The sequence below is a fragment of the Pollachius pollachius genome, assembly GCF_949987615.1.
Source record: "Pollachius pollachius genome assembly, chromosome: 9".
Lineage (NCBI taxonomy): Eukaryota > Metazoa > Chordata > Actinopteri > Gadiformes > Gadidae > Pollachius > Pollachius pollachius.
The window spans coordinates 10,916,012-10,943,852 of record NC_136942.1 but is presented as its reverse complement, the minus strand read 5'-3'; the positions used below and the strand labels follow the sequence as shown (position 1 = coordinate 10,943,852).

The following is a 27,841-nucleotide window of genomic DNA, read 5'->3' as shown; positions in this document are numbered from 1 at the left end:
GGGCCTTACAGGACGCTTCCGGTGACCATGTGAACATCGCCTTCTGGTCCCAGACACCACCCTCTGGTCTGACACTATCCTCTGGTCCCAGACACCACCCTCTGGTCTGACACTATCCTCTGGTCCCAGACACCACCCTCTGGTCTGACCCTATCCTCTGGTCCCAGACACCACCCTCTGGTCTGACACTATCCTCTGGTCCCAGACACCACCCTCTGGTCTGACACTATCCTCTGGTCCCAGACACCACCCTCTGGTCTGACACTATCCTCTGGTCCCAGACACCACCCTCTGGTCTGACACTATCCTCTGGTCCCAGACACCACCCTCTGGTCTGACCCTATCCTCTGGTCCCAGACACCACCCTCTGGTCTGACACTATCCTCTGGTCCCAGACAACACCCTGTGGTCTCCTACACCACCCTAGACCAACCTCTTCTCTCAGACAACACCCTCTGGTCTGACACACCGTCTGATCTCATACACCACTCTCTGGGAACACCTTCCCCTCCTGTTGGAGCAATGATCGGTTCAAATGTAAAGATTTAGGACTGCCATATAATGGTTTTATTAAAAAAGGATAAACAAACTAATTAGATCTAATTATGTAAATGAATTATCATACAAATGTTAATGTTCTGTAAACAAACAATGATGCATTATCACTCCCATTTAATATATATATACTATAAATGCATTTAAACCGAGTCTATACAACAATTTTATGTATATAGCATTTAGTTATCGAGCTTGACGTTATGTTTTGTAGTCTTTATGACCATCTCGTCGACAGCGCGTCCCCACATTCCGCGCCGCGGCTGTCGCCTCTCCGTACAGTTCAGCTTTCCGCCAAACGCCGAGAGAGGATTCTGAGTTGTAGCGTTATTCCGGTCTACCGCAACTCACTTCCGATTAGCAGCGTACGCCAGTTAACAACCATAACGACAAGAAGATGATGTATGGCGTTTGACAACTAACTGGATAAATAACTAATTGAACACGTAACGGAAACGGATTGCTCTCTACTAAAACGCCCGCCCTTTCTCTCGCTTCTCGTCGTTAACACCGGAAGTCCCGCCCTCTGCCTCTCCAATAACACTCATTTGGAGCATCCCTTCCCACGAGGTATCTGCCACCCCTCCTCCCGTCCCGTCCCGGGCGGACAGTCCTGCCTACAAGTAGTTGGCCAACAGCGGGTACACCGAGCAGAACCACCACGTCCCCGTCGCATGGATTCCTTGAAGCCGATCACACGGTAGGTCTTCCCGGTTACTTCTCTCTAGTTTGCGGCTCTGTGTTGTAGTTGTGTGTTGTGGTTCAGTGTGGCGGTTGTGTTGTACTTGATGCCGTGCTGGCGTGTTTTCGGAGACGGACGGCCGAACTCAGAGCGACCGCGGGTCTTAAAACGTCTTGGATCGCTTTGTGAGGACGAGTCGTGTCCCCATATACATCGCGGTGTGTATCCCGACTCAACCCGCGTGTGCGCGCGCGCGTGTATGTGTGTGACTACACGATGTGAAAGATAGTCGTGATACACTGAGCCACGTTAGACGTGTGTGCGTGTGTGTGTGTGTGTGCGCGCAATGTTAGTTGTGTCGTCTCTGAAATCAAAGCCCTCAGCGGAGGAACTGTTCCTCCTGTGAAGAGTTCTCCTGTGGGACGGCTCCCCGCTGTGCCGTGCGGTACTGGTCCTGCTCCACCAGTAGGGTAGCGCGGTGGGGACCCAGTCGCACTGGCTCCTGACATGTGTACGGGGGGAGGTTGGTCTCTGGAAGTTGGTCCAAACTCCTCAGGTCGCTGAACACCCCCCCCCCCCCCCCCCCCCCCTCCGCCGACCAGAGAGACGAGATGGTGGTCTTCTGTTTCTGGAGATCATCTCATTGGACTTCTTATTTTAACTCGTACGAATCTCTTCTTTTTTATTTCGACATTGTCGAAGTCTTTTATTATGTTGTTATGAAATTCGAAAAAATACATGACAAAGTATTGGTCGTCATTAGAAATGTTTTCAGATGTTTCCTCTAACTTTTACATTAATACAAAATAACCAGCGAAGCTTTAAATGCGCCGGGTTCAGAGACAGTTCACCATGCACAGACGTCTCACCGAGGTCCAGTAGTCCAAACCTCTCCTCTCAGCAGTGTGGCTCATTATGTTTTACCGGGAAATCGGATCCTCCAGAAAGCTGTGTTCAGAGGGAAGAGGACCAGAGGTCAGAGGCTAAAGCACCCACCACAGAGGGACCTTTGATGCTCCACGGTCATGACTCTGGCCTCGCACAACGCACGCCCTCCTCCTCCGTCCCTCTGAAGTGGTATTCATCCACGCTGAATAATGCCTTGTCTCTCACTCTCTCTCTCGCTCTCTCTCTCTTCTCTTTCTCATTTTTTTTACACGATCAATCCAAGTTTTGTCAATTCCAAACTGTAATGGCATTATTTGCGGGGACACAAGTAATTCTTTATGTGTGTTTCGTACATTAAAAAAAAGGCCCACACGCTTATTTCTGTCCCTTCTCAGTTTCTGGGAACTGCTGTGTTTCTGCACCCTGAGACCTGGGGTCTCTGACCCGTCGAAGGAGTCAGGAGTCAGCCTGCATCCCCTCTCCAACACAGGGTGTGGGAGAGGGGTGGAGAGACCTCCTTCACTAGTGGCTTTCCTCTGGTTTGGGATACGTCTCAGTGGAAATCGCAGAACTCCTCCACTGGCTGAGCGGTGGTTTGAGATGCTGCTGTGATATCTCTGGTCTCTGCGTGTTCACGGTTTATATTGGCCCTGTGTGGAATATGCATGACGAGGCTTTCTGGTTAGGTTGAAACTCTGAATGCCTTTCCTCCCGGACCGGTTTTATCTGTAAAGTAGACGTGTCTTATCTCAATAAGATATCACGTCTAATGTCTTCTAATCTTAAAACGTCAGGATCTCTTCCACTATCATTCGTTGTCCTTCTTCAGTCTTCTCTGATTGGATATTTCATATGAAACGATGTCCAAACTGTAGTCTCCATAAATGTTCGGCCAATGGCAGAAGAGTTTAAACGTCATCGACGGCTAGTAACAAAGTTACTAGTTGATAGTTTGAATCTGGGGTAACGGCAACACCACACCGGTAAGAACGCCGTCGCACCCAGATGGACTGTCTGAACGGGTAACAGGAGACACTCGTTACCATGGAAACTAAGCAGCAGGGAGGGAGATGTTTTATCGATTCGTTGTCTGGACGTACAACTGACATTCATGACCGGTCTGGATTATCTACCACCCACAAAACCGCCTGGATTAGTTTGATATCCGCTGTGCTGAGGACAGAACCAGACACCCTCAGCCTCCTCCTCTTCACCCCCCTGGGTGCTCCAGGATTAACCGTGATGCTCGAGCTCAGTGTTGCCAGATCAGGCCAGATTCGCACAGCCAGGGTTGCCAGATTGGGTGAAAAATCTGTCCCAATCTGGCAACACTGCTGCCGGTATGGATAATAACGGTTCAAAGGGGAACCTGAGGGGTTCTGAAGCCTGGACAGAAAGTGTGGGTGACCCCCCCCCCCCGCCCCAGTAGAGGTAGGGGGCTGGGGGTCAGGGTGTCCTGATCCTCCCCCTGGAGTCTCCTCGCCAGACTACCAGATGTCTGGTCCCAGGCCGGGCTAATCTGCCTCCAGGCACCAAGCTCCTTATAGACCTTTAACTACGGTCACATGACTGGGGTCACCTGACTGGTCACCTGACGGAGGTCACATGACCGGGGTCACCTGACGGCGGTCACATGACCGGGGTCACCTTCTGCTCCTCAGTCACTCAATCTGTCTGGGCTGGCCCTCTGGGTGTCTCTCCCCCTCATACCTGTGTTCCTCCTCACCCCTGACCCCGACCCCTCCTCTGAGGAGCTGGATTAGGGTTCAGAGTGTACCCGGCGCGGTGTGTCTCCGCGGTAACCCGTTGGGCGTGGTAAGGGGTGTGGTCAGAGGCCTCTGTGCTAAGCTGTGTCTTGTCTGCGGCATTGTTTCCTGGAGCCGCCGCGGGCCGGAACAATCCCCGGTATGCGGCTGTACAATGGCTCTCTCTCCGGGCCCTCCTGGCCCCTGGCTGACGCTGGCTCCGCCAGGGGCCCCTCAGATCAGGGTCAGCAGGACACTCTCAGTTCAGCAGAACACTCTCTCAGTTCAGCAGAACACTCTCTCAGTTCAGCAGAACACTCTCTCAGTTCCACTCCTGCTGGGGCAGAGCTCTGATTGGTGAGGCTCGAAGGCCCATTGTCTGATTGGTCAGGTTGTCGGTCAGGTGAGCAGCACCGCTCTGAACAGGAGCCTCCAGGTGACGACAGGCAGCCAATAGTTGGAGAACATAGGGGAGGAGGGCAGGAAGAGGGATCTCTCATTGGGTCCGATCAAACAACATCCCACTCACAGTTGTGTGGGGGGCGGTGGTAGTTAGGGTGGTGGGGGGCTAACTTAGGGTGTTGGTGGCGGTGGTGGTTAGGGTGGTGGGGGGCTGGGGTGTTGGTGATGTTGGTTAGGTGGTGGGGGTGGTGGTGGTGGTTGTGTCGGTGGTGGTGTCGTTTGGCAGGAGGTTCTCCCCCATGTGGTGCTGCTGTGGTTGGTAGGGGCCCTGCGGGGGGGTGTCAGTGGTGAACCGCAGAGTGAAGCCCCCCCCCCCTCTCCCCCCAGCACTAATCACTGATCAGAGGTGGTGTTATCTAGACCACTCGGCTGAGGACTGAGAGAAGGTGGAGCTCAGAGAGCGTCGGGAGGTGATCTCCACCCTTACTGTTCGCTTGACCGAGGATTTTAATCTAGGTCAAACGAAACCGTTTCCTGTAGCTCCTCCCCTTACGGTCGGACGCTTTGCACATGATTGACACCGCCGGGGGGGGGGGGGGCTCGGAGGGGCCGTTCTCTCACTTCTCTCATTCGGATCAGGCAGCCAATCAGAGGCTTGAGGGCGCTTGCGGTCCAGGACTGGGAGAACCGGACTGGAGGGGAACAGGGTTCCTCTGTGGAATGCAGAATCAGGTCTGTGGCCCCCAGGTCCCAGCAGGGGGGGTCGGGGGCTCCGGGAGACTCGGAGGCACAAAGTGTTCCCCCGCCCCCCCCCCGCGGAGGCGGGGTCGGAGGTCGCCGCTGCTCCCCTGTAATAGAGCGACTGTAGCCAGCTGGGCCTGGGAACATGGCCGCCAATCCTCTAATGACGCCCCCCCCAACAGACACACTTCAGCAATACGATTAGATGACGCCGACCCCCACCCACCCCGTTCACCACATCACAAACTGCTCGTCTGTTGGTTCGTTATTTGTTCTGATAAATTGTCACAATTAGCTTTTCCAGTCAAAGTGTGTGTGTGTGTGTGTGTGTGTGTGTGTGTGTGTGTGTGTGTGTGTGTGTGTGTTCCGTTGGGCCAAGGTGTGGGGGTGCACCGGCTCAGAACCCAAGGAAACAAGCGCACCCATCTGCTCATCTCCGTCTCAGGCCTTTACTGCGAACTTTGAATGCACTCCGACGACACAGCGGACGCTGGGGGGTTCATAGCTGACACACCTGGGCTCACCTGGAGTCACCTGGAGTCACCTGGTGTCACCTTGAGTTCCAGCCGATGGCAGTCGACTGCCAATGAATTATCAGTATTTTGAAAAGGAAAGAAGTACCTTTGTACCTTTTGTGTCGGTTAAGCCTTTTCCTTTGTACTTCTAAACAATATCTGCAGTATCTGGGAACGCGTGGGGCGACACTGTGGTTAAGTCTCTCTCTCTGACTGTGTCCCCCAGTCTCGGTGTGTCCCCATGGCTTCTCTCTCGGTCTCTGTCTCTGTCCCCCCCCCCATGGCTTGTATCTCTCCCTCCCCCACTCAGAAACGTGTAACTGCAGAAGGCCACCTTGTGGTCATTAACGACTGAATGAATGAATGAATGTGGAAACGACGGATGCTTGAGTGAATCAGTGCGTTGCGTCGGGGGGCCTGCGGCGGGAGACGGGGGCCATAGCATGTTGAAGGAGGATTCTGGTGTTGTGGTTTCTTTGAAGCGGGGGTGAACACATGACACCAGAGTTGGGCTCTTTCATGTGGGCAGAAAGAGAAGCTGGGCGGGGCTTTGATACACGACGCCTCCGCGACCGCCATTCAGCCTGAATGAGGAGGGAGCGGGGGGCAGGGGGGCTTTGATGTCCCGTTCAGCCGCGCTATTGTCTGGTGACAACCGGTCGAGACACGGAGCTAGGGGGGCTAAGCCTGGGATGGCTTCCTGACTCACTCACTCACTCACTCACTCACTCACTCACTCACTCACTCACTCACTCACTCACTCACTCACTCACTCACTCACTCACACTATTTATGACCGGTCTCTCTACTGTTTATCCCCTACCTGTGAGTCCAGGCCAAGCTGCTGCTTGTGGGGTAAAGGGTAGGGAGGTTTGACCTGGGTTAATCTTACGGCTTCTCCACCCAAAAAACGGCAGTTCCACTTAATACTGGGAGTGCTGGCAAGCTGAGTCTGTGTACTGGGAGCAGGAGAGGAGGTGATGTTTGGTCCTGATTACACAGTGCTTGGCTTTCCAGAATCACAGGGTGTGGAGGGTGGGACTTTAGGGTTAGACTGTACGTGAGTGATCTGAAGGCTGACAACAGAACAGCTCAGGTCTGAGGGACCCTTCTACGTCAAACTCGGCCAGCACTAGTAAGCTAAAGAAGGTTTCAAATCACCACTGTTAAGACCGGCCGCTCGAGAAATGAATATTAAAAGCTCCTTCTGAAAGCTTCATCCACTTAGTGGAATAGTGTTCTTCGGTAGAATATCCGTAACGGAACAGGTCTCTCTTCCCCCTGGGTCTCTACCCCCTGGGTCTCTACCCCCCTGGGTCTCTACCTGGATCTCTACCCCCCTGGGTCTCTACCCCCTGAGTCACCAACCCCCTGGGTCAGTACCTGGGTCGCTACCCCCTGGTCTCCATCCCCTGGGTTTCTACCCCCTGGGTTTCTACCCCCTGGGTCTCTACCCCCTGGGTCTCTACCCCCTAAGTCACCAACCCCCTAGGTCAGTACCTGGGTCGCTACCCCCCTGGGTCTCTACCCACTGGGTCTCTACCCCCTGGGTCTCTACCCCCTGGGTTTCTACCCCCTGGGTTTCTACCCCCTGGATCTCTACCCTCTGGGTCTCTACCCCCCCTGGGTCTCTACCTGGGTCTCTACCTGAGTCTCTACCTGAGTCTCTACCTGAGTCTCTACCTGGGTCTCTACCTGGGTCTCTACCTGGGTCTCCACCTGGGTCTCCACCTGGGTCTCTACCTGGGTCTCCACCTGGGTCTCTACCTGGGTCGGCACCCCCTTTGTATCTACCTGGGTCTGTAGCCCCCTGGGTCTCTACCCCCTGGGTCTTTAGCCCCTGGGTCTCCACTCCATTCATTGGCCTCTACTTTTGGTCTGCATCTGTCTAATCAGTGGGTGTCATCGGCCGAAGTCACCAAAATACATAAGTGCTGTCGGATGTATTCTGGTGATGGTGATGTAATGACGTGTTGGAAGAATTCCCGATAAGGGAACCTTGTGGGTAGCTCTGTGTCTGAGAGGCAGCCACAAGCTGGAGCCCAGACCAGTTCCTGTGTGACGGAAGAGGAACCCTAAACCACGCTCAACCACGACTTTCCACGGTGAACCGGAGTTCAACCTGCTCCTTAACATCTGCTCCTCCGGGGTGGTATGGACCATCACCAGCCCGCTGCTGATGAGAACCTCCAATCAGAGGCACCAGAAGAGCCCCCCACCACCCACCGGCTCCTCCTGGGCCCTCAGAGCCCACCTCCATCAATGGTCCTCTGTGGGGGAACCCGTGAGGCCTGTGTTGTGTTCTCCGTCATAATGGTGGCCTGTTCCATTCCGAGCAACGCAACTCGTGTCCTGCAGAAGACGAGGACACCACGACGAGCGCTGTTAATCCGCTGCTTGTTCTCGCTGTGCGCAGAGGGAACAGCCCTCTCCTTTCAACTGGCCGCTGTGTCTGAGGCGGTGTCTGTGTTGCCCCGACCGGAGCCCAACAATGCCTCTGTGTGTCGGCCGCCGAGCCCAGCCTCTCCATCACTGCTGCGGAGCCCAGGACCGAGACATGGGACCGGTGGTGGTCGACTGATGTGCCTCCTTACATCATGCTTCACTCACAACTTGACGTGAAATTAAGTGAAGACGCTTAATGTTATACGTAGTACAACGTTAAGACCACAGCAGGAAGTGATGTCAGGAGGTGTTGAGCCACAGGCTCTTTAAAATCAGCCCCAGTGGAAGTGGACTTTGAATGCCCTCATCACGTTGGTGATTGTTTGTTGTGAGCTGGACGTCCGGAACACTTGGCCCCACCCCCAAAATCCTGTATTCCATGCATCAGTGGTGCGTGTAAACGGGTGTGTCGGTCATATTTGCATTGCACGGGTTTACTTAAAGGTTAATGTGTAACGGGAGCGATTAATCAGCTGATCAGTGATCAATACTGAGGCGGACGTTTAGCTGATATGGGACCGATCGCTGCTCACTTGGTTACCATGGTGTTTATCTGCTCACCTGGTTACCATGTTTTCTATCTACTGGTTACACGGTGTCTATCTGCTTGATACCATGGTGTCTATCTACTCACCTGATCCCGGGTTCTGTTTGAGGAAAAGTCTTCTGGGTCTTCTGGTCGTGGGTTCTGTTTGAGGAGCGGTCTTCTGTTTGAGGACTAGTTCTTTAAAAAGAACGCTAAGCACCAGTCAGACCACTTCAATCTGAGGGGGATTTGAGGGAATGGATGATGATATTGTGTGTGTGTGTGTGTGTGTGTGTGTGTGTGTGTCTAGTAATGTTGGTTTGACAGGAACAGAACTATTGTTCTTAAACTGCTCTTAAATCTTAAAGCACAGATCTCCACTAATCTGGTTTGACGGGGGGATGGCTGGCTATGTTGTTAAGATACAAAGACTAGTGGCTTCCTTTGCATTTCTCTGTTCTGCCGAGAGAGAGAGAGAGAGAGAGAGAGAGAGAGAGAGAGAGAGAGAGAGAGAGAGAGAGAGAGAGAGAGAGAGAGAGAGAGAGAGAGAGAGAGAGAGAGAGAGAGAGAGAGAGAGAGAGAGAGAGAGAGAGAGAGAGAGAGAGAGAGAGAGAGAGAGAGAGAGAGAGAGCTCAGTATCGAGCTGCGTTATCAGTATCACTGACCCACAATGCACCAGAGGCCCCTACTGGCTATTGTTACGCTCTATTGAACGCTCTATTGTCAACAATCTATTGTTGAGTTGTGTTAGCCCCGCCCATCTCTTGTTTAACACACACACACACACACACACACACACACACACACACACACACACACACACACACACACACACACACACACACACACTGTGTGATATGGAGTCTCTGGGACCAGGTCATTAATAGTTATGTCTTAATGATTATTGGTAAGTATTGTGTAGAGCAGAACCTGTAGCTGTGTGAGTGGTCGCTAGCGGAGCACTACACACTTGAGATTGGGTCGTAGCCGTCGAGGTATTATTAGCATCTCCAGAAATACGACAAGGAGGTCAGGTGATCTCCTGCCTATCTCTTTCTCTGTCTCCCTCACTATCTCTGTCTGTCTCTGTCTTTGTCTGTCTAGCTCTAAATGTCTCTCTGTCTTTCTCTGTCTCTGTCTCTGGGGGGGGGTCTGGAGAGCGGTTGGTCCAGCTGGTCTGCTCACCAGCGGCTGCAGACAAGATAGCCCACTGTAGCCTTTAGATTGTAGCGTTTAGCCTGCAGATAGCCCACTGTAGCCTTTAGCCTGCAGATAGCACACTGTAACCTGTACCCTGTAGCTTTTAGCCTGTTGCCTTCAGCCTGTAGATAGCACACTGAGCCTGTAGCCTTTAGCCTGTAGATAGCACATTGTAGCCTGTAGCCTTTAGCCTGTAACTAGAACACTGTAGCCTGTAGCCTTTAGCCTGTAGCTAGCACACTGAGCCTGTAGCCCCGCCCCTCCCCTGTGTTAAATCAAAGCCTAATTGATCTTCCCACTCCTCCAGTGGATCCAGTTACTCTGCAGCATAATGCGCACAAAGCCTGTTGTGTTCCCAGGAGCCGGGTCTGAGTCATGTCGCGGGGGGAAGGGGTCCCCTGGGGGGGCTCAGCCGTCATCACAGAGCTGACCTTCCGGCTCAGTAAAGGGGGGAGGACAGGGGGTCTCCCTCGGCCGCCCCCCCCAGAGGGCTCTCGACCAGGGCTATGGTGGGTCTGTAGTGAGGTGAGGGTCCCAGAAGTAAGTCGGGCGTCCCAGTATAACTTGTAGGAACGGGCAGACGGGTCTGCAGGTCGATGAGGAGGAGAGGGGAGGACTTTTAGCACGGAACCGCAGGGGGCATTGTGTGTGTGTGTGTGTGTGTGTGTGTGTGTGTGTGTGTGTGTGTGTGTGTGTGTGTGTGTGTGTGTGTGTGTGTGTGTGTGTGTGTGTGTGGAGGTTTGGCATGGAGCCAAATCAGATGGAAGTCGACGCAGGCCTTCAGAGAGACGCCTAAAGGCCATCGGGGAGAGGTCAAAGGGCCTCGTGAGAATGAAGATTAGAGGGCAAGCTTTGAACACGCACGCAACTCCGCGCGCGCACACACACACACACACACACACACACACACACACACACACACACACACACACACACACACACACACACACACACACACACACACACACACACACACACACACACACACACACACACACACACACAGAAGTCTGTTCTTCCAGGCCCACGCTCTCAGGCTGGAAGTGACATCATCAGAAAGGGACGCGCTAGTTTATGCATGTCCGGTATCACAGGTGGAGGGTTAGGGTCCGTTAAAGTAAGCACACTAGACTACAGTAAACCACCATGGTGAATACTATAGTGTACTGTAGAATAGTCACCATGGGAGGGGTGGGGATTCTCCAACGGGGTGTGACGGTTGTGGCACGGTCCTACAGCCCCTTGAGCAAGGTAGAACTGGAGGAAGAATGGCTAGCTCCTATTGCCCAAGGGAACGTGGGCAGCGCTGGCACCCCTGCTGAGGAGAACACGACCCGCTGGCTGATCTCAGTCCATAACTCACACCTGAGGTGAGAAGAACAAGAGGAAGAATCCTCTCACTGGTTTACCAATCACAGCAAGACTAATTGAGAGCCCTACCTTACCTGTGTATCTTATAGACTCACTACACACACACACACACACACACACACACACACACAGTAGAGGCTGTGATTAGCTGTGTATCTTATAGACTGACTGAGTTGTGCTCTGCTGTGAGCAGTGTGCCGACAGCCACCAGATGAGCTCTCGCTCCTCATGTAAATATAGACGCGTGTTCCCGCTTCAGACGCGCGGTCCTCACGCCTCGGCGAGGCCGCCGCCGTGATGTCATGATTTAACGGGATTGGAGAGCCTCCTGGAGCTCTTGAGAAACCAAGAGCCAGCGACGTCCGTCCAACTGGGACGCACTGGGGGTTCTGCTGTGTTGATTAAAGCCCCACACCTCTTGATTGAGTGACATCACAGCCAGTTTATTAAAGAAGACATTTCATACAGAGGTACCGAACATGGGGAGGAGTAACTCGTATCTATAAATACATCTTGTTAAGGGATTAACCCTTCATAATTTAAATCTATGAAGAACAATGAAGGGTTGTGTTTGTTTAAGTTTTAAATGGTGCGTGTAGGTCTGCTCGATTATGTGAAAAATCATAATCACGATTTTTTTTTTGATTCCCTGTGTAGCTCAAAGTGGTAGAGCAAGGCATTAACACTGCCAGGGTTAGGGGTTTGATTCCCATTGATGGCATGGCAGACGGTTGGAAATAACCCTTTGGATAAAAGGGTCTTACTAGTTATGCACAAGTCATATTATATTGTCCTGGGGTTCATTACCTGATTCATAAGTACATCTGGACAAGGTTCTGTTCATACTGATGGTATGTACGGAACCATGACGCCTGGGATGTTCTGGGAGGCTGTATGGAGAAGACGCGGTCGACAGCTGCGCCCGAGACTTCTTGGGATAGAACTGGACGTTCTTCTGCCCCAGCTGTTCGCAGATCAGATGATACGGTCTTGAGGTTGTGTAGTATCAGGCTGTGTAGTATCGGGGCTGTGTAGTCCTGCAGTCCAGACTCTGGACCTCGCTACGGCATCCTTATTTATTCAGTGACATCGTTTTATTAACGCGCCTCCTCCAGAAAACTGAATTCCTGAATTCCAGAGGTTTCAATTCCAGATTCCTAAGATTGGGTAACTATATATATATATATATATATATATATATATATATATATATATATACTGTAATTTAGCTTGGGCGTGTATCCTCACAGCCTAATGTGTTGCACAGCAGGGTTAGAGTTGGACTTACAATTGATACTAAGTCCCTGTTCTGGAACCTGGAGGTCTTGGTGGTTCCTGGTGAGCGAACTTGAGTCGAGTTCAGGTCTAGGATTGAGCTTTTCAGACCTGCTTTTTGGACCTGGTCCTGGGTCTGCTGGACTCGCATCTCTGGTCCGTCTGCTGGTGAACTGCTGAGGCTCTGGTCCTGCACCAGAAAACCAGTTGAGGGATCTCTCAAAGTTGGACATGAATTCCGGCTTGATTTTTTTGGATTTGTTTTGGATCCCGAGGAGCTGAGCGTTATCGTGGCAGTGTGGTTGACTGAGCGTGGCAGGAGTCTGACTAATGTGTTCTCACAGCAGATGTTAAAACCAACCCCTGTCAAACACTGGATATGTGACTAATCACGGCACAAATGAATCACACTGGGAATATCGGTCTCCAGTCTCCCCCTATCTCCCCTGAAGATCAGACCATGGGCTATTAGGACCCGCTGTGCTCTGTAGTCTCGCTGAACGATGTGAGCCGTATAGTCTGTTGATGAATAAGCAGATTTCTAAGGCAGCGTCTCGTCTCCCCATCGGTGTTCTCAGTGTTTCAGCTCAAAGAGCACATGGGAACCAGACGATAGCAGCGTTCTCCGGCCGTCCGGACGTCTAGCCCCGGCGTGGGGGCGAGGTCCGGTCTGCTGTCCAGCTGCTGCGGGCTCCAGGGTGGTGGAACATCTGAGCCTCTGGTCCGTAGCGTCTGGCCTGGAGCCACTAAATCCCAGGTGTCGTGACCTTTCATTAGCCCTTCTGGTGAACTTCAGCGACCTTTCATTGACCTTTTGTGGTGCCCCAAAGTAAGCAGCTGTGTACACACATTATACAGGTATCAGGGGGCGGGATGATTCAACATCTGGCCGGGCTCCTTGGGCAGTAGAACCGTTCCCTGGTGAAACTACTCAGAGTCATTGAGGTGTTGCTTATACTTCAGGGCTTCAGTCTCATTGGGTGTGGACCTTATTTACCTGTCGGCCATGTTGGTTGGTAGGGTGGGAACAACTTCTACAAACTTAATAGAACACTTCATAGAAGTTCTTACTGCGACCTGGGTAGACCATTGATTGACTTTCAAAGAGTTCTGATTCTAGAATGTTTACCCAACCAGCGAACTAATATGACCGCCAGGTCAACGATGGCTATTGGTTCAAAATTCCCTTTTATCAAAGAGTTGGTCAGATGTCCAAGTGCTACATGATACATGATAGTTTGACCCTCTAGTGTTTTAGTGTCACACAACACCAGGATGTTCTAGAACGATGAAGGCCCCTTTATTGAGTAGTTAAAAGTGTCACCTTCCTCCTCCATCTTGGTAATGTTACTGCTAATGGGCACTGGAGACATTTAATCGATAAATCCTGATTGATTATTTCTCGTGACCCTCTTCCATTAAACCTGGTAACTGTCGTCCACACATTGCTCGTCAATAACACACAGCCCGCTCTTGTTGTGGTTGTTGATCCATCAACTTTTCTGCTGTTTGTTTGTTTGTTAATGCAGATAAACTATAGGCTTACATTGACTTGTTTTGACATGTAGTATTGTTTTATTCAAGCTATATTACAGCAATTGTATCTCAACGTGGAAACGTCCTTCAGTGTTTAAACCTCTTGTCCGTTGACCCTGAGCTGAGGGGAGGAATTAGAAAATGGATATTTTTCTTCTCCTCCATTTGGCCCTTCATTCCTCTTAAAACCGCACGTTATGCCTTTAACCGTTTCCATGGCGACGTCAGTGAGACCACGCTGGGGAAGTCCGGTGTTTCTTTTAGTGCCTGTGCATAGTGTCCCCTGATTACCTTTTTTAATTTTATTTTTTGCATTCTTTTAACTCCTACAGTCATTGTCTTTTTGCCTTAGGCCATTTCTTTGTTTATTGCGCTTCAAAACTTTCTTGTGAAGCACTTTGGTGCTGCTCAGCCGTCTGTAAATGCGCTATAAAAATAAAAATTGACCTGACATGACCTGACTGTGTGGTCGGACACCTTCAGAATGGACCGTAATGGGGCAACGATGGAATATGAATCTAAAAGCCGCCGCCTCCTCCTCCTCCTCCTCCTCCTCCTCCTCCTCCTCAGGTCCAGCATGCCAGTAGCAAGATGGACCCACCTGGTCAACTGAGACGACCTGGTGACACCGCTGCCCTCTCTCCCAGGTGGCTTCCCCATCCACCCCGGACCCCCATCAGACTCCGCCCCCGGCCACAAGCGCCGGTCCGGTCAGGATGCCGGGATGGCGTTCCCGCTGGCGTCTGGTCCTGCTCAACGCGCTGACCTGCGGTCTGGAGATCTGCCTGGCGGCCGGCATCACCTACGCCCCCCCACTGCTGCTGGAGGCCGGCGTGCAGGAGAGATACATGACAATGGTTCTAGGTAGGTCCTGTAGGCTAGAACCGTTCCTAGGTAGGTCCTCTAGACTAGACCAGGTCCTAGGAAGGTCCTCTAAGTCCTCTCTTCTAGACCTCAGTCCCCTAGACCTCGGTCCTCATCTAGACTTGGTCCTAGGTCGGTCCTGGACCCAGACTAGTGACCCGCCCTAGGGGTTGGGTGAAGTTCTCTCTGGCTGGGGAGCGAGGTCGCTGTTAAGGCTGCAGGGCCATGAGGATCGAACCTAGTGCCTTTCAGCTGTGAGACTTAACAACACACACACACACACACACACACACACACACACACACACACACACACACACACACACACACACACACACACACACACACACACACACACACACACACACACACACACACACGCACACTTTGGTTGTTGTACTGGCACGTCTTTAAGAGTTAATGGGAAAAGGGGTAGAAAGTTGTGTACTAGTGGGAGATGAATGTACTCGCATCCTAACAGGACTAGGGTTAAGGTATATAATAAAATTCTTTATTTCAGACCCCGGGGGATCCATAAGGTAGTTAAGGTTGGTAAGTCATTGGTTCCAGGCTAACCAAAGGACATTGTGGGGCCGAAGGGAGAAGGAGCAGACCCTTACAGTTCTGAGAGATCGGCTTCCATCATCGCCATCTCTCATTTATTATTTGCATGAAATTGACCAGAGCTGTTCCGACCAAATCCATCCGGACTGCATTCCCGGTCCCAGACAGCGTTGTTCCTGAGGTAGAGGAGCCGTAGAGAAGACGATGAAGAGGGGCACATGACTCAAGTTATGTGAGTTATTTAAGGAATGTGCCCCCTGCCACTGGTTCACAGTCTGACCCTAAGAGGTCTGGAGCATCTGCCCCATCAGGGGGTCTGGCTAATGAGACCAGGAGGAGTCCCTCTGGGCTGGATATGGGTTCTCTCCTTCTCTAGACCTCAGTCCTCCTCTAGACCTCAGTCCTCTCCTCTAGACCTCAGTCCTCCTCTAGACCTCAGTCCTCTCCTCTAGACCTCAGTCCTCCTCTAGACCTCAGTCCTCCTCTAGACCTCAGTCCTCTCCTCTAGACCTCAGTCCTCCTCTAGACCTCAGTCCTCCTCTCCTCTAGACCTCAGTCCTCTCCTCTAGACCTCAGTCCTCTCCTCTAGACCTCAGTCCTCCTCTAGACCTCAGTCCTCCTCTAGACCTCAGTCCTCTCCTCTAGACCTCAGTCCTCCTCTAGACCTCAGTCCTCCTCTAGACCTCAGTCCTCTCCTCTAGACCTCAGTCCTCTCCTCTAGACCTCAGTCCTCCTCTCCTCTAGACCTCAGTCCTCTCCTCTAGACCTCAGTCCTCTCCTCTAGACCTCAGTCCTCCTCTAGACCTCAGTCCTCTCCTCTAGACCTCAGTCCTCTCCTCTAGACCTCAGTCCTCTCCTCTAGACCTCAGTCCTCTCCTCTAGACCTCAGTCCTCTCCTCTAGACCTCAGTCCTCCTCTAGACCTCAGTCCTCCTCTCAGTCTTCTAATCTAGACCTCAGTCTCTAGACACTAGACCCATGTAAGTCTCTAATCCAGACTTGTAATGTCTGGATTAGATAATGTCATGTTCTTGGGTTAGCCACCAGAGAGTGGAAGTGAGTAAATTTTGAGAAGTGTTTTTTGTTAACGCGGTTCTTGTTAATCCTAAACGCTGGCTGGGGGAGGGGGAGCAGAGAGCTCTGGTTTTAGTTCCCCCCTCAGCGAGTGTGAAGAACCAACATGGCCACTGGGTGAATTATGTCAACACTTTGGGTTTCAGCTCGTTAACAGTTTGTCATCATAGCGTGTGTGACAGAAATGGATTGCTTCCTGCGAGTTACATCGTGTGCACCTTCACAACACGAAGAACAGGAAGACTTACAACTTTATACGTTTTAATTTGAATTTAGAAGAACCTCAGTTCAACAGTTTCTCTTTCTGTTTATTTTACTTCATTGCAAAGACACTCCCACTGCCCATGAGTCGAGATTCAGCAGATTCAAGGTAGAATAGGCTACTTGGAGGAACTACCAGAGTCCGCTAGATTGTGGCCCCTTCCGACAGGCAGAAGGCCCTTTCTGCGGCTCATCATCATATTAATGTCTATAAACTACAGAGGACCAACGGCCCCCAGAGAGGATTAATGAATCAGGTTCAGAAGAGGCGTCTCTCACCTGCTGCAGTGTAGTTGAGGGAGGGAGGAGGGAGGGAGACGGAGACGGAGACGGATACGGGGCACTGGGAAGATTAAAGCTGCAGCGCTGGCTTCTCAGATTGCGCGTCTGGTGGCTATCTCACTGCCATTAGCTGGCCCACCGGGCCTCAGCGGTTACTCTCCTTCTCCAGTGTCCTATCATGTTCCTCTCATCCTGCTCTCTCTGTCACACTCTCTCGCTCGCTCCCTCGCTCTCTTTGTCTCTCTCTCTCTGTCTGTGTGTGTGTGTGTGTGTGTGTGTGTGTGTGTGTGTGTCAGAGAGCAAGTGGTGGGAGGAGGAGATGAGTTGTGTGGTGTTTGTGGTGGTGCTCTTGTTGGCCGGCTGCTGTTCTCAGCCTGCCCACAGGACACCAGCAGTAGTCCCACTCTGAGGGCTAACTCTCATGGTCCGTGTGAAACTGAGCTCAGGGATTTTGCCCAATTTCCTTTTTAATTAGAGGCGGACATCTGGGGGGAAGGAGAGATTAGATACGGTGTGTTTGAGGGACGGGGCTGAGGTCTGGGGAAACTAGATTAGATAAGGGAACCCTTATCTTAACACAGTTTACCCTGTCGAGGTTTACCCTGTTTACTGTCGGACTGGTTTATACCTTTTTGGTTTGGACTCTAAAGACTCGTTAAGACTCTAATCCAACACAGGGCCAGTCGTTATGGAGCACATTCAAATCACACCCCATTCTCTAATTGAACTACTTTCAAATCTCAACAGAAACATGGAGGACCGCTCATAATCTGTCAGACTGAACGACAACACTGAGTGTTGGAGCGCATGTTAGTGTAGGATGAGATTGTATGCTGGTGTGTGTTGGTTTATGTTTATTGTGTTGAGCTCCTATAACGTCCAGTGTTGGACACTCAGTGTTGTCGTTGAGTCCGATAGATTATGAGTGGTCCTCCATGTTTCTGTTGAGATTTGAAAGTAAAGTTTAATTAGAGAATGGGGTGTGATTTGAATGTGCTCCATAACGACTGGCCCTGTGTTGGATTAGAGTCTTAACGAGTCTTTAGAGTCCAAACCAAAAAGGTATAAACCAGTCCAAACCAACCCAAAAGTTCTTTAGACCTCTGATCCCAGTGCAGCAATAAGGAGGTGATTGTGACACCCGGTACACCTGAGCCACTGCTTCTGAACCATGATCAGGAGAGGAGGAGGAATGGCCTTCACGATGAGTGTCAGTGACGGGGGAGAGTCAGACAGGAAGGATGGACCTTACAGGATCAACAGACCAGGATAACAATATACAAACATATCAACCCCCTCTGCTCACCCTCTCCTCCATAACTCCCTGTGTGTGTGTGTGTGTGTGTGTGTGTGTGTGTGTGTGTGTGTGTGTGTGTGTGTGTGTGTGTGTGTGTGTGTGTGTGTGTGTGCAGGGGTCGGGCCGGTGCTGGGCCTGCTGTTCATCCCTCTGATTGGCTCTGCCAGCGACCAATGCAACAGCAGCTACGGGCGGCGCCGGCCCTTCCTGTGGCTCCTCTCCCTGGGGGTCCTGCTGGCGCTGCTCATCATCCCCCACGCTGACCTGCTGGCCGCCCGCCTGGCCTGGGGGAGCCACAACCTGCAGGTACGGGTCACCCCGGTCCGAACCGGATCAACCTGGTCCGGACAGGTCCCCTTACTGGGAGTCCAAACACCAGAGCGTGTGCTCGGAAATATAGATATAAATATCGATTAAATTGATTATATCTAAATATAGATAGATTATATCTAAATAGAGTATATCTAAATATAGATTATATCTAAATATAGATTGTTATATATAAATATGGATTATATAGATTACACATAAATATATAGATTGATTATATAGATTAAATATAAATATATAAATGTAGATTATATAATGTATGAATTCATTGGTTTAAATGTAATCAAATCTATAGACTGAAGTATACAATATATGTCTGTGTTTATGCGATGTATAGGATATATTGAATAACTGACTTAATATGGGATTGAATAAGTGGGACTGGGGATAAGGGACTGAATAAGTGTGTATGTGACGTATAGGCTGTATAAAGAGTAAGGGGCCGTGTGTATGTGACGTATAGGCTGTATAAAGAGTAAGGGGCCGTAGGTATGTGACGTATAGGCTGTATAAAGAGTAAGGGGCCGTGTGTATGTGACGTATAGGCTGTATAAAGAGTAAGGGGCCGTGTGTATGTGAAGAATAGGCTGTATACAGAGTAAGGGACCGTAGGTATGTGACGTATAGGCTGTATAAAGAGTAAGGGGCCGTGTGTATGTGAAGAATAGGCTGTACACAGAGTAAGGGGCCGTTTGTATGTGACGTATAGGCTGTATACAGAGTAAGGGGCCGTGGGTATGTGACGTATAGGCTGTATAAAGAGTAAGGCGCCGTGTGTATGTGAAGAATAGGCTGTATACAGAGTAAGGGGCCGTTTGTATGTGACGTATAGGCTGTATAAAGAGTAAGGGGCCGTGTGTATGTGAAGAATAGGCTGTATACAGAGTAAGGGGCCGTGGGTATGTGACGTATAGGCTGTATACAGAGTAAGGGGCCGTGGGTATGTGAAGAATAGGCTGTATACAGAGTAAGGGGCCGTGGGTATGTGAAGAATAAGCTGTATACAGCGTAAGGGGCCGTGGGTATGTGACGTATAGGCTGTATACAGAGTAAGGGGCCGTGGGTATGTGAAGAATAGGCTGTATACAGAGTAAGGGGCCGTGGGTATGTGACGTATAGGCTGTATACAGAGTAAGGGGCCGTGGGTATGTGACGTATAGGCTGTATATAGAGTAAGGGGCCGTGGGTATGTGACGTATAGGCTGTATATAGAGTAAGGGACCGTGGGTATGTGATATATATGCTGTATAAAGAGTAAGTGTTGACGTGAGCTCTCGGTCCCAGGTGGGGTTCCTGATCTTCGGCGTGGTGCTGCTGGACTTCTGCGGCCAGGTGTGCTTCACACCGCTGGAGGCGCTGCTGTCGGATCTGTATCGCGACCAGGAGGACCTGGCCTTCTCCATGTTCTCCTTCATGGTGAGCCTGGGCGGCTGCGTGGGCTACCTGCTGCCCGCGCTGGACTGGAGCCGCGGCCTGCTGTCCGTGTACCTGGGGGGCCAGGCCGACTGCCTCTTCGCCATCCTCATCCTCATCTTCGTCTGCAGCGTGCTGGTCACCATGAAGGCATCGGAGGAACCGGCCTGCTCGGGGGCCGGGGCCGGGGGCGGGGCGGGGGAGGGGCTCCTGGAGGCCGGGGGGGGCGGCGGGCCCCTGGAGGCGGGGCCTCGCAGCGGGGCCCCGCGGTCCTGCTGCTACGTGGTGAAGTGTAAGCTGCGGGTGCTGCGCTCGCTGCCGCTGCTGTGCTTGCTGAGGCCCTGCGTCGCCATGACGCCGGCGCTCTACCGCAGCTACTGCCACGTGCCGGCCGTGATGCGGCGGCTCTGCGCGGCGCAGCTCTGCAGCTGGGTGGCCGTCATGAGCTTCATGCTCTTCTACACCGACTTCGTGGGCGAGGGGCTGTACCAGGGGGAGCCCAGCGCACCGCCTGGGACGGCCGCCCGCGAGAGATACGATGAAGGTAGGGGGAGAGAGGGAGAGGCACAGACAGACAGACAGACAGACAGACAGACACAGACACACACACTGACACACACACTGACACACACACAGACACACAGATGGATACAGTGGCTTATTAGTTAACTGATATTTTGAGTTCTTTAACTCTTGGTGGCGCCGCAGACTTTTGATCAGCAGGAAGGAAGTGATTGAGCATCTGGTTTGTCTGTGATGTTGGTGGGTCGGTGCCGCCATGTTTGACCCTGATCCAGTGTTGATTAGGCAGCCATTATCACTCCTCCTCCAAACCCTTCGACGACCAGCAGCCTGGGTCTTTGTCACACGTGAGAGGGAGGCTGATGACATTGGTGCTGTCACAAACCTCATACTGCTCAGTTAAATACAGACTCTGTGTTCTCACACGTCCTCCCTGAGTCCTCACACATTGCCTTCAGACCCAGTGTTGGAGGACAGCTGAATGTGAAGTTATGGGGAAAATAAAACCACTTCCTCATGAGCCTGAGAGTCTGACAGGGCAGTCAGAACAGGGCGGCCAAAACTGGTCTGGCTCATCTGAGTCCTTACTATTTATAATTGTGATCTATGTTTTTTCTGTGTGTGTTGTATTCCTTTAAGTGACTGTGTCTGTACTGGCCTCTACTAGACTCCACCGCCTCTGGCTCCTACTGTCTTTACTGCACTTATATTCTGCTGTCCTCGACTGCATTCTACTGACTCCTACTACACTCTACTGGTCTCTACTGGTATCGAATTGCCTCTACTGGTCTTTATTGAACTCTACTGTCTCAACTGTCCTCTACTGTCTGCTGTCTTCTACTAGCCTCCACGGAAACCTACTAACTCTAACTGGCCTCTGCTGTCTTCTGCTGTCTTCTACTGTTCTCATCTGTTCTTTAATGTCCTCTACTGTGCTCTATAATGGCCTATTGTCGTAAACAATTAGCACTCTCTGGCTAGCTCAGTCGAGTAGACACAAACAGTTAGCACTCTGCTAGCTCAGTGGAGTAGACCCAAACAGTTAGCACTCTGCTAGCTCAGTGGAGTAGACCCAAACAGTTAGCACTCTGCTAGCTCAGTGGGGTACACCTAAACAGTTAGTACTCTGCTAGCTCAGTGGGGTACACCCAAACAGTTAGCACTCTGCTAGCTCAGTGGGGTACACCCGAACAGTTAGCACTCTGCTAGCTCAGTGGGGTACACCTAAACAGTTAGCACTCTGCTAGCTCAGTGGGGTACACCCAAACAGTTAGCACTCTGCTAGCTCAGTGGGGTACACCCAAACAGTTAGCACTCTGCTAGCTCAGTGGAGTAGACCCAAACAGTTAGCACTCTGCTAGCTCAGTGGGGTACACCCAAACAGTTAGCACTCTGCTAGCTCAGTGGAGTAGACCCAAACAGTTAGCACTCTGCTAGCTCAGTGGGGTACACCCAAACAGTTAGCACTCTGCTAGCTCAGTGGGGTACACCCAAACAGTTAGCACTCTGCTAGCTCAGTGGAGTAGACCCAAACAGTTAGCACTCTGCTAGCTCAGTGGGGTACACCCAAACAGTTAGCACTCTGCTAGCTCAGTGGAGTAGACCCAAACAGTTAGCACTCTGCTAGCTCAGTGGAGTCGCTAAACTCACTGGATTTCTTTGTGTTTATGAACTCCAGCCTAAAGTATCTCCAACTTTATCCCAGAGCCCATAATGCAGCCCTGTTCTACAGTACATCTACCTCTATTTACCAAGCTGTGCTTTGTGTACATTCCGCTTGACGTCTGCGTGTGGCAGAGCCAATGGCTTTGTGATTGGCTGTTCATAGTGAACTAATGATGATATTAGTAAATACTCCTGATCCGAGGACATCTTGAGAGGATTAAACTGTCAACAGGGCTGGGAGCTGGAGGTGCCAACATCAGAGTCATACTGAAATGCCTCGCCTCACTCAGGCCGTGGACTTGCTTAACTTGCTGTGTTTTATTCAACATTTCAGCAGATGTTTTCCACAAACAGAATCCTGCTCAGTACCGTAGCATGCAGAGTATCCTAGCATGCTAGGAACCTTCACATACATGTGGACCTCTTTAGAGGCAGGACAAACACAAGAACTAGATAGGAGAGGTTGTTCTAGATTTGACCCCAGAACCTTTGTGATGGGGTTGAACCTTGTTCCCTCCTGCTGGGAGGTTAGCGATGCTAACCACTGAGCCACCTACAGGATACTCTGAATTTGGGTGGTTTTTGTTAGGAACTATTATTTTAAATCCCTATTCTTTCTCCCTTGCATGTGAATCAACCAAAGACAATTTTACCTCCATCTCCCTGTCTTTATTGACCCAAGCTGTTGTGCTGGGGTCAAGCAATTTAGTCCACCCTGGTTGTTTTAAAACATGCTTCATAAATAAATGACCTAAACCTCAGCTTACATTTAGCAGACGGTTTTATTCAAAGCGACTTACAACCATTCATACACACATCGACACCACCAGAGTCAACCATGCAAGGCGAAACCAGCTCGTCGGGACCAGTTAAGGTGAGGTGCCTTGCTCAGGGACAGTTCGACACTAAGTTAGGAGGAGCCAGGGATCGAACTAGCACCCTTCCCGTTACCAGCCAACCCGCTCTACCTCCTGAGCTAAGCCTACCGCCCGTTTCCCCTGCAGGCATCCGCATGGGCAGCCTTGGTCTGTTCCTCCACCTCCACCTCCAGTAAACCTCTGTCTCCTTGCAGTCCTCCACCTCCACCTCTACTAAACCTGGTTCTCTGCAGGTATCCGCATGGGCAGCCTGGGTCTGTTCCTGCAGTGTGCCACCTCCACCTTCTTCTCGCTGGTGATGAGCCGGCTGGTGCGGCGGCTGGGCTCGCGCTGGGTCTACCTGAGCAGCATGGCGAGCTTCACGCTCTCCGCCGCCGTCATATGTGTCTCCAACAGCGTGCTGCTGGTCACGCTGATGTCGGCACTCACGGGCTACGCCTACGCCACGCTGCAGACGCTGCCCTACACCCTCACCTGCCACTACCACAAGGAGAAGGAGGTGAGCCACGCCCGGCAGCTGACCACAGCTCAGAGGTCACCTGGACTCTGCATAGCCTCCCCCCTTACCCCCACACACACACCCTCTTACACACTTATTGTATGGTGTACGTCCGGACACATAAAAATATAACTTTGTGTGGCATCTTATCCTAGCTATCTCTGTTGTATACGGGGAATGGATTAATTTAGTGATTGTTAGTGCTTGGCACTTGGTTCTATGAACTTCCTTACTGTACCGATATATTGTTGTTTGTGTAATATGCTTTGGATAAATGGGTCCTGTTGTGACGGATCAGAGAGCAGAACGGTTCCCAGTTCCCGTTCTGAGCTCAGTCCCTCCCTAGTGTCAGTCCCTGGTTGTGTTTCAGTCCCCGGTTCCCCTGAGCGGCCCCTGACTATCTGCTCTCTCTCTCCCAGCTCTACATGGCGAAGAGGAACCCCAAGAGCGTCCACACGAACGGCGTGAAGCGGGACCCCCCCCACGGGACCGCCAGCTACGCGGAGGCGGGGCTTAACGGACACGCCTACTTCGGCCCGGGCGGCTCCGACTTCTACACCAGCCCAAGCGGCCAGAACGGCTCGTCCAAGGGTCCGGCCGTGGCAGGGGGGGCGGAGCCGGAGGAGAGGGAGGGGGGTGGGGGCTTCGAGAAGCGCGGGGTGGGGCTGGACTTCGCCATCCTGGACAGCACCTTCCTGCTGTCACAGGTTTTCCCCACGCTCTTCATGGGGCTGATCGTGCAGCTGGTGCAGTCGGTCACCGCCTACATGGCGTGCTCCGTGGTGTTCGGCTGCCTGGCCGTCGGCCTGGCCAACCGCATCGTCTTCGAGCAGCGCGACCTCAAGACCTGAGGCCTGATGCCGCGGAGCCCGACCCATGGCCACCCCGATGGAATCGTCTCTGGTTCTCCTGTGATTCCACTTGACGCGCCCCCCTGCCCCCAACCCACCCTTGGGGTGGGGCCATGAGGCTGCCCCGTCAGCGAGGGCTTGGTTCAGTGTGTGTGTGTTTGTGTGTGTGGGAGACTGTGTGTATCCGCTCGCCAGCCTTTAGCTGGGGGGGATAGTCAACAGTCACTGTTTCCTCTGGTTTCCACGGGGATGGACTGTCAGACCAACGCCCCCTAGTGGTGTCCTCACAGAATGAATCCTGCTGAATTCCATAGAAAAGAGTTCTCAAAGAACGCCCCCTACTTGCGGATCTTAGTAGAACATGTAGTTCTGTCGGAACGCCCCCTATTGGCGTGTCACAGTAGAACGAGTAGTTCTCAAGGCAGCCGGCCCTTATCTCAAGGTACTTTGATGGTGTTTGCGGTGCCAGTAACCTTCATCTCTGCCCACCATCCTCTTCCTCAGGTACACACACACACACTTACTGTAAAAAGGAGACTGGACACATACGAAGTCTGCATGTCAGACATACACACACACACACACACACGTGCAATAACACACACATATACATATACTCTGTATGTTTTAAGATTTATTTGGTAATGAATTTTAACCATGTATCAACAAATCACCACTCAATGTGCCATAGCTAGTTTAACACACGCTGGCTGACGCTGCCCCTCCATTTTGTGCTGGCTACCAGCAGCTTCACTGGAGTTCTCTGTCTGATAGAAACTCCACTAAAAGTGCACTTTGCCAATGAAACCAATCCACTCCTAAAAGATCTCCCCCTCACATCATAGAACCACGTCAGACCGTCTGTCGACACGCTCGTCCCCCCAGCTCCTCGTTCGGCCTGTGTGACCTGCTGCTGTACATAGTGTTTTTACTCTTATTTATATCCCTATGGGAAGATCTGATGCAACCTGTGTGAGGTTATGGACTGCCTTAGCATCTCGCTCTCAACACAATGCTTCCGCTACGGACATTGGTCTCAGGTTACTGCTTAGTGTCCTAACTCTACTACGACAATCCAGGGTAAGGAGCTCGGCTCTGCTGCTCAGGCTAATCCGCTAATCGTTAGCTGACCCCTGACCTCGGCCGAGGTGTTTTGATGGAAGACCAAAGGGAGTGACCTCTAAGGGGTGTACTCTAAGGGCGTGTCCTCTAAGGGTTGCACTCCGTTCCACTGGTAGGGCTCTTCAGGGAGAGGGTTTTCATTTGAAGGCTAACATAATTAATAATTAAGATGTGTGTTAAGGCTAACATTAAGATGATATTTTATTAATCCCTGACATGACACTCGGGTCAGGACGATTGAAACAGGACTAGAGGTGGGTCTTTGTGCCAAGTGGTTCAACTCCCAACCCCGTCTGTATTAACCTGCTGGGATGCTGAGCCAGCCAGCCAATCAGAAACTCTGGCTGGTCAGTGTGTCCAAGAGACTGGAGACTGGGAGATAAAGCAGGAAAAAATGAAGACTACCACGTGGGATTTAATCCAGCCTCCCGTGACAGTATGACAACGAGTTGTGCGTCCTTACGATAACGAGTTGTGCGTCTGTACTATAACGAGTTGTGCGTCTGTTTGCAATGACCGACCAACCTGTTGGCCAGGTTCACTTCAAGTGCCTCTAAACCTTTTCCAAAATGTAAAAATGTATTTATTTATTATACTTAAATAAACCCATAAGCACATGGCCTTAGCGCTGTCTGGCCATATGCGAGTACAATGGTCAATTTTGTAAAAAGGTGAGAAAGATACATTATTTGTATGAATGGGGTCTAGAAGCATCCAGAGATATAATTTATTTTAATATCATATTACAACATTACCCTCTTATGTCGGCATCAGCATCATCACCTGTCAGCCAATCACAGCCAAACATAAGTTCTCATGCCCAACGGCCGTGTGCCGTTGGGCTATTTGTTGAACTTTTCCTATTATTATGTTTATAATTTCATTCAGAGATATTGATGGTCTAAAAAATTATTAACAAAATGGTCTGTAATATTGCTTTACGTTATTCGTTTATAACCACTTTTTCCTTTCAGAAATCTAAAACATTGTTTGGGAGTCTACTAGATTATTTGGAGTTACTTGTTGGCCCGTAAATCGCTTGTTCCCATCTTCTTGATTTGTTTCAACTAAGTGCCCAGTTTATTACTATTGAACCTGAACCTTTGGAATACAATAGGTCTACAATAACCATATTTTTACGTTTTTTATTCAGACCCTTTGTTAATCTATCATTTTTGAATTGTGGTGAATTTATGCAGTTACGAAATAGATTTTATACTCAATAAACGAACTGCATTATATCCTCTTTGACTCATGATGTAATGGAACCAAAATGTCCACTGTAGTGTTCTGTACAGATACACAGTATGAAGCTTATCATCCAGCTCTGTTAGGAGTCCTCAGGCGCTGAATCCTTATTGTACCGACAGCTTTATATTGTTTTTTCACTTTCTTACGACAAATGTAGTTGTGGTAAGTCGCTGTGGATAAAAGCGTCTGCTAAATGCCCGAAATGTAGATGTAAATGTAGGTCAACGCTGACCTCTAGTGGACGACCGGAGAACTGCGCGATCCGTTGACGCAACGCTGTCAAGAGCGCACTGACGTTCGGCGCGCCTCCGCTGCTGTTGGCGGTCGGATGATATGACGGGCTTTCATGTCAAGTCGAATGGCGTGCTCAAGCTAAGGGACGTATCTCGTTTCATGGCAGCGGGCTATCCGGTGCTATCCTTGATGTATTTTAAGCTATCGATGCGCGCCCTCTCTGGGTCACCAGTTACAATCTGAAACACAATCCGGTTAAGAAGAGGTTCTTATTATCCGAGAGGGAAGCGCGGAGCGGCGGGGACGATTGGCCTGTTTCTACACCTTCCTTCTAAATAAGGACGCGGCCGGCCGCCAGACACGTGACCACCTTCCCAAATTGGAAGCCACCGAAGTGAACCCCCTCCACCCATCCCCATCCCCAACCACCACCACCCCCCCCCCCCCCCACACACACACACACACACACTACCCAATCAGATGTCTCGGTTTTCAGCAGCAGCAGGCGAAGTGACATGACGTTCTCGTGAATCCCACGCACTAGTACCCCCCCTCCCCCCTCCCCGAGATGGTTGAATCGTGGGGGAGATGCGGTCCGTGTGACGTCACGTCGAGATGCTATCAGGCCCACAGCTTGATGAGGTGAGAGGGGCACGTGGTAGGAGGCCCGTGCAGCCCCCGGAAAAACCGCGCGGGAGAGAAGGTGAGAGGGAGAGGGAGCGAGCAAGAGAGGGCACAGAGTTGCACAACATGGTCATCTCCACCACCACCTCCACCACCTCCACCGTCGCGTCTCCTCTCCGTCCGCAGCAGCACGAGCTCTTCCGTTTCATGCCGGGAGCCCCGTCGCTCCGC

At 51.3% G+C, this 27,841-nt stretch overlaps 1 protein-coding gene across 1 annotated transcript; it reads left to right on the top strand.

Moving 5' to 3' along the window:
- The first annotated feature begins 1,153 nt into the window (after positions 1-1,153).
- On the top strand, positions 1,154-26,701 carry LOC307080513 (solute carrier family 45 member 3). Its single transcript, XM_079743240.1, has 6 exons — positions 1,154-1,255; positions 14,452-14,745; positions 18,337-18,527; positions 19,836-20,508; positions 23,263-23,528; positions 23,948-26,701. The coding sequence occupies exons 2-6, from the start codon at positions 14,598-14,600 to the stop codon at positions 24,377-24,379; spliced, it is 1,710 nt and encodes a 569-aa protein (XP_079599366.1). The 5' UTR covers positions 1,154-1,255; positions 14,452-14,597; the 3' UTR covers positions 24,380-26,701.
- The last annotated feature ends 1,140 nt before the right edge of the window (positions 26,702-27,841 follow it).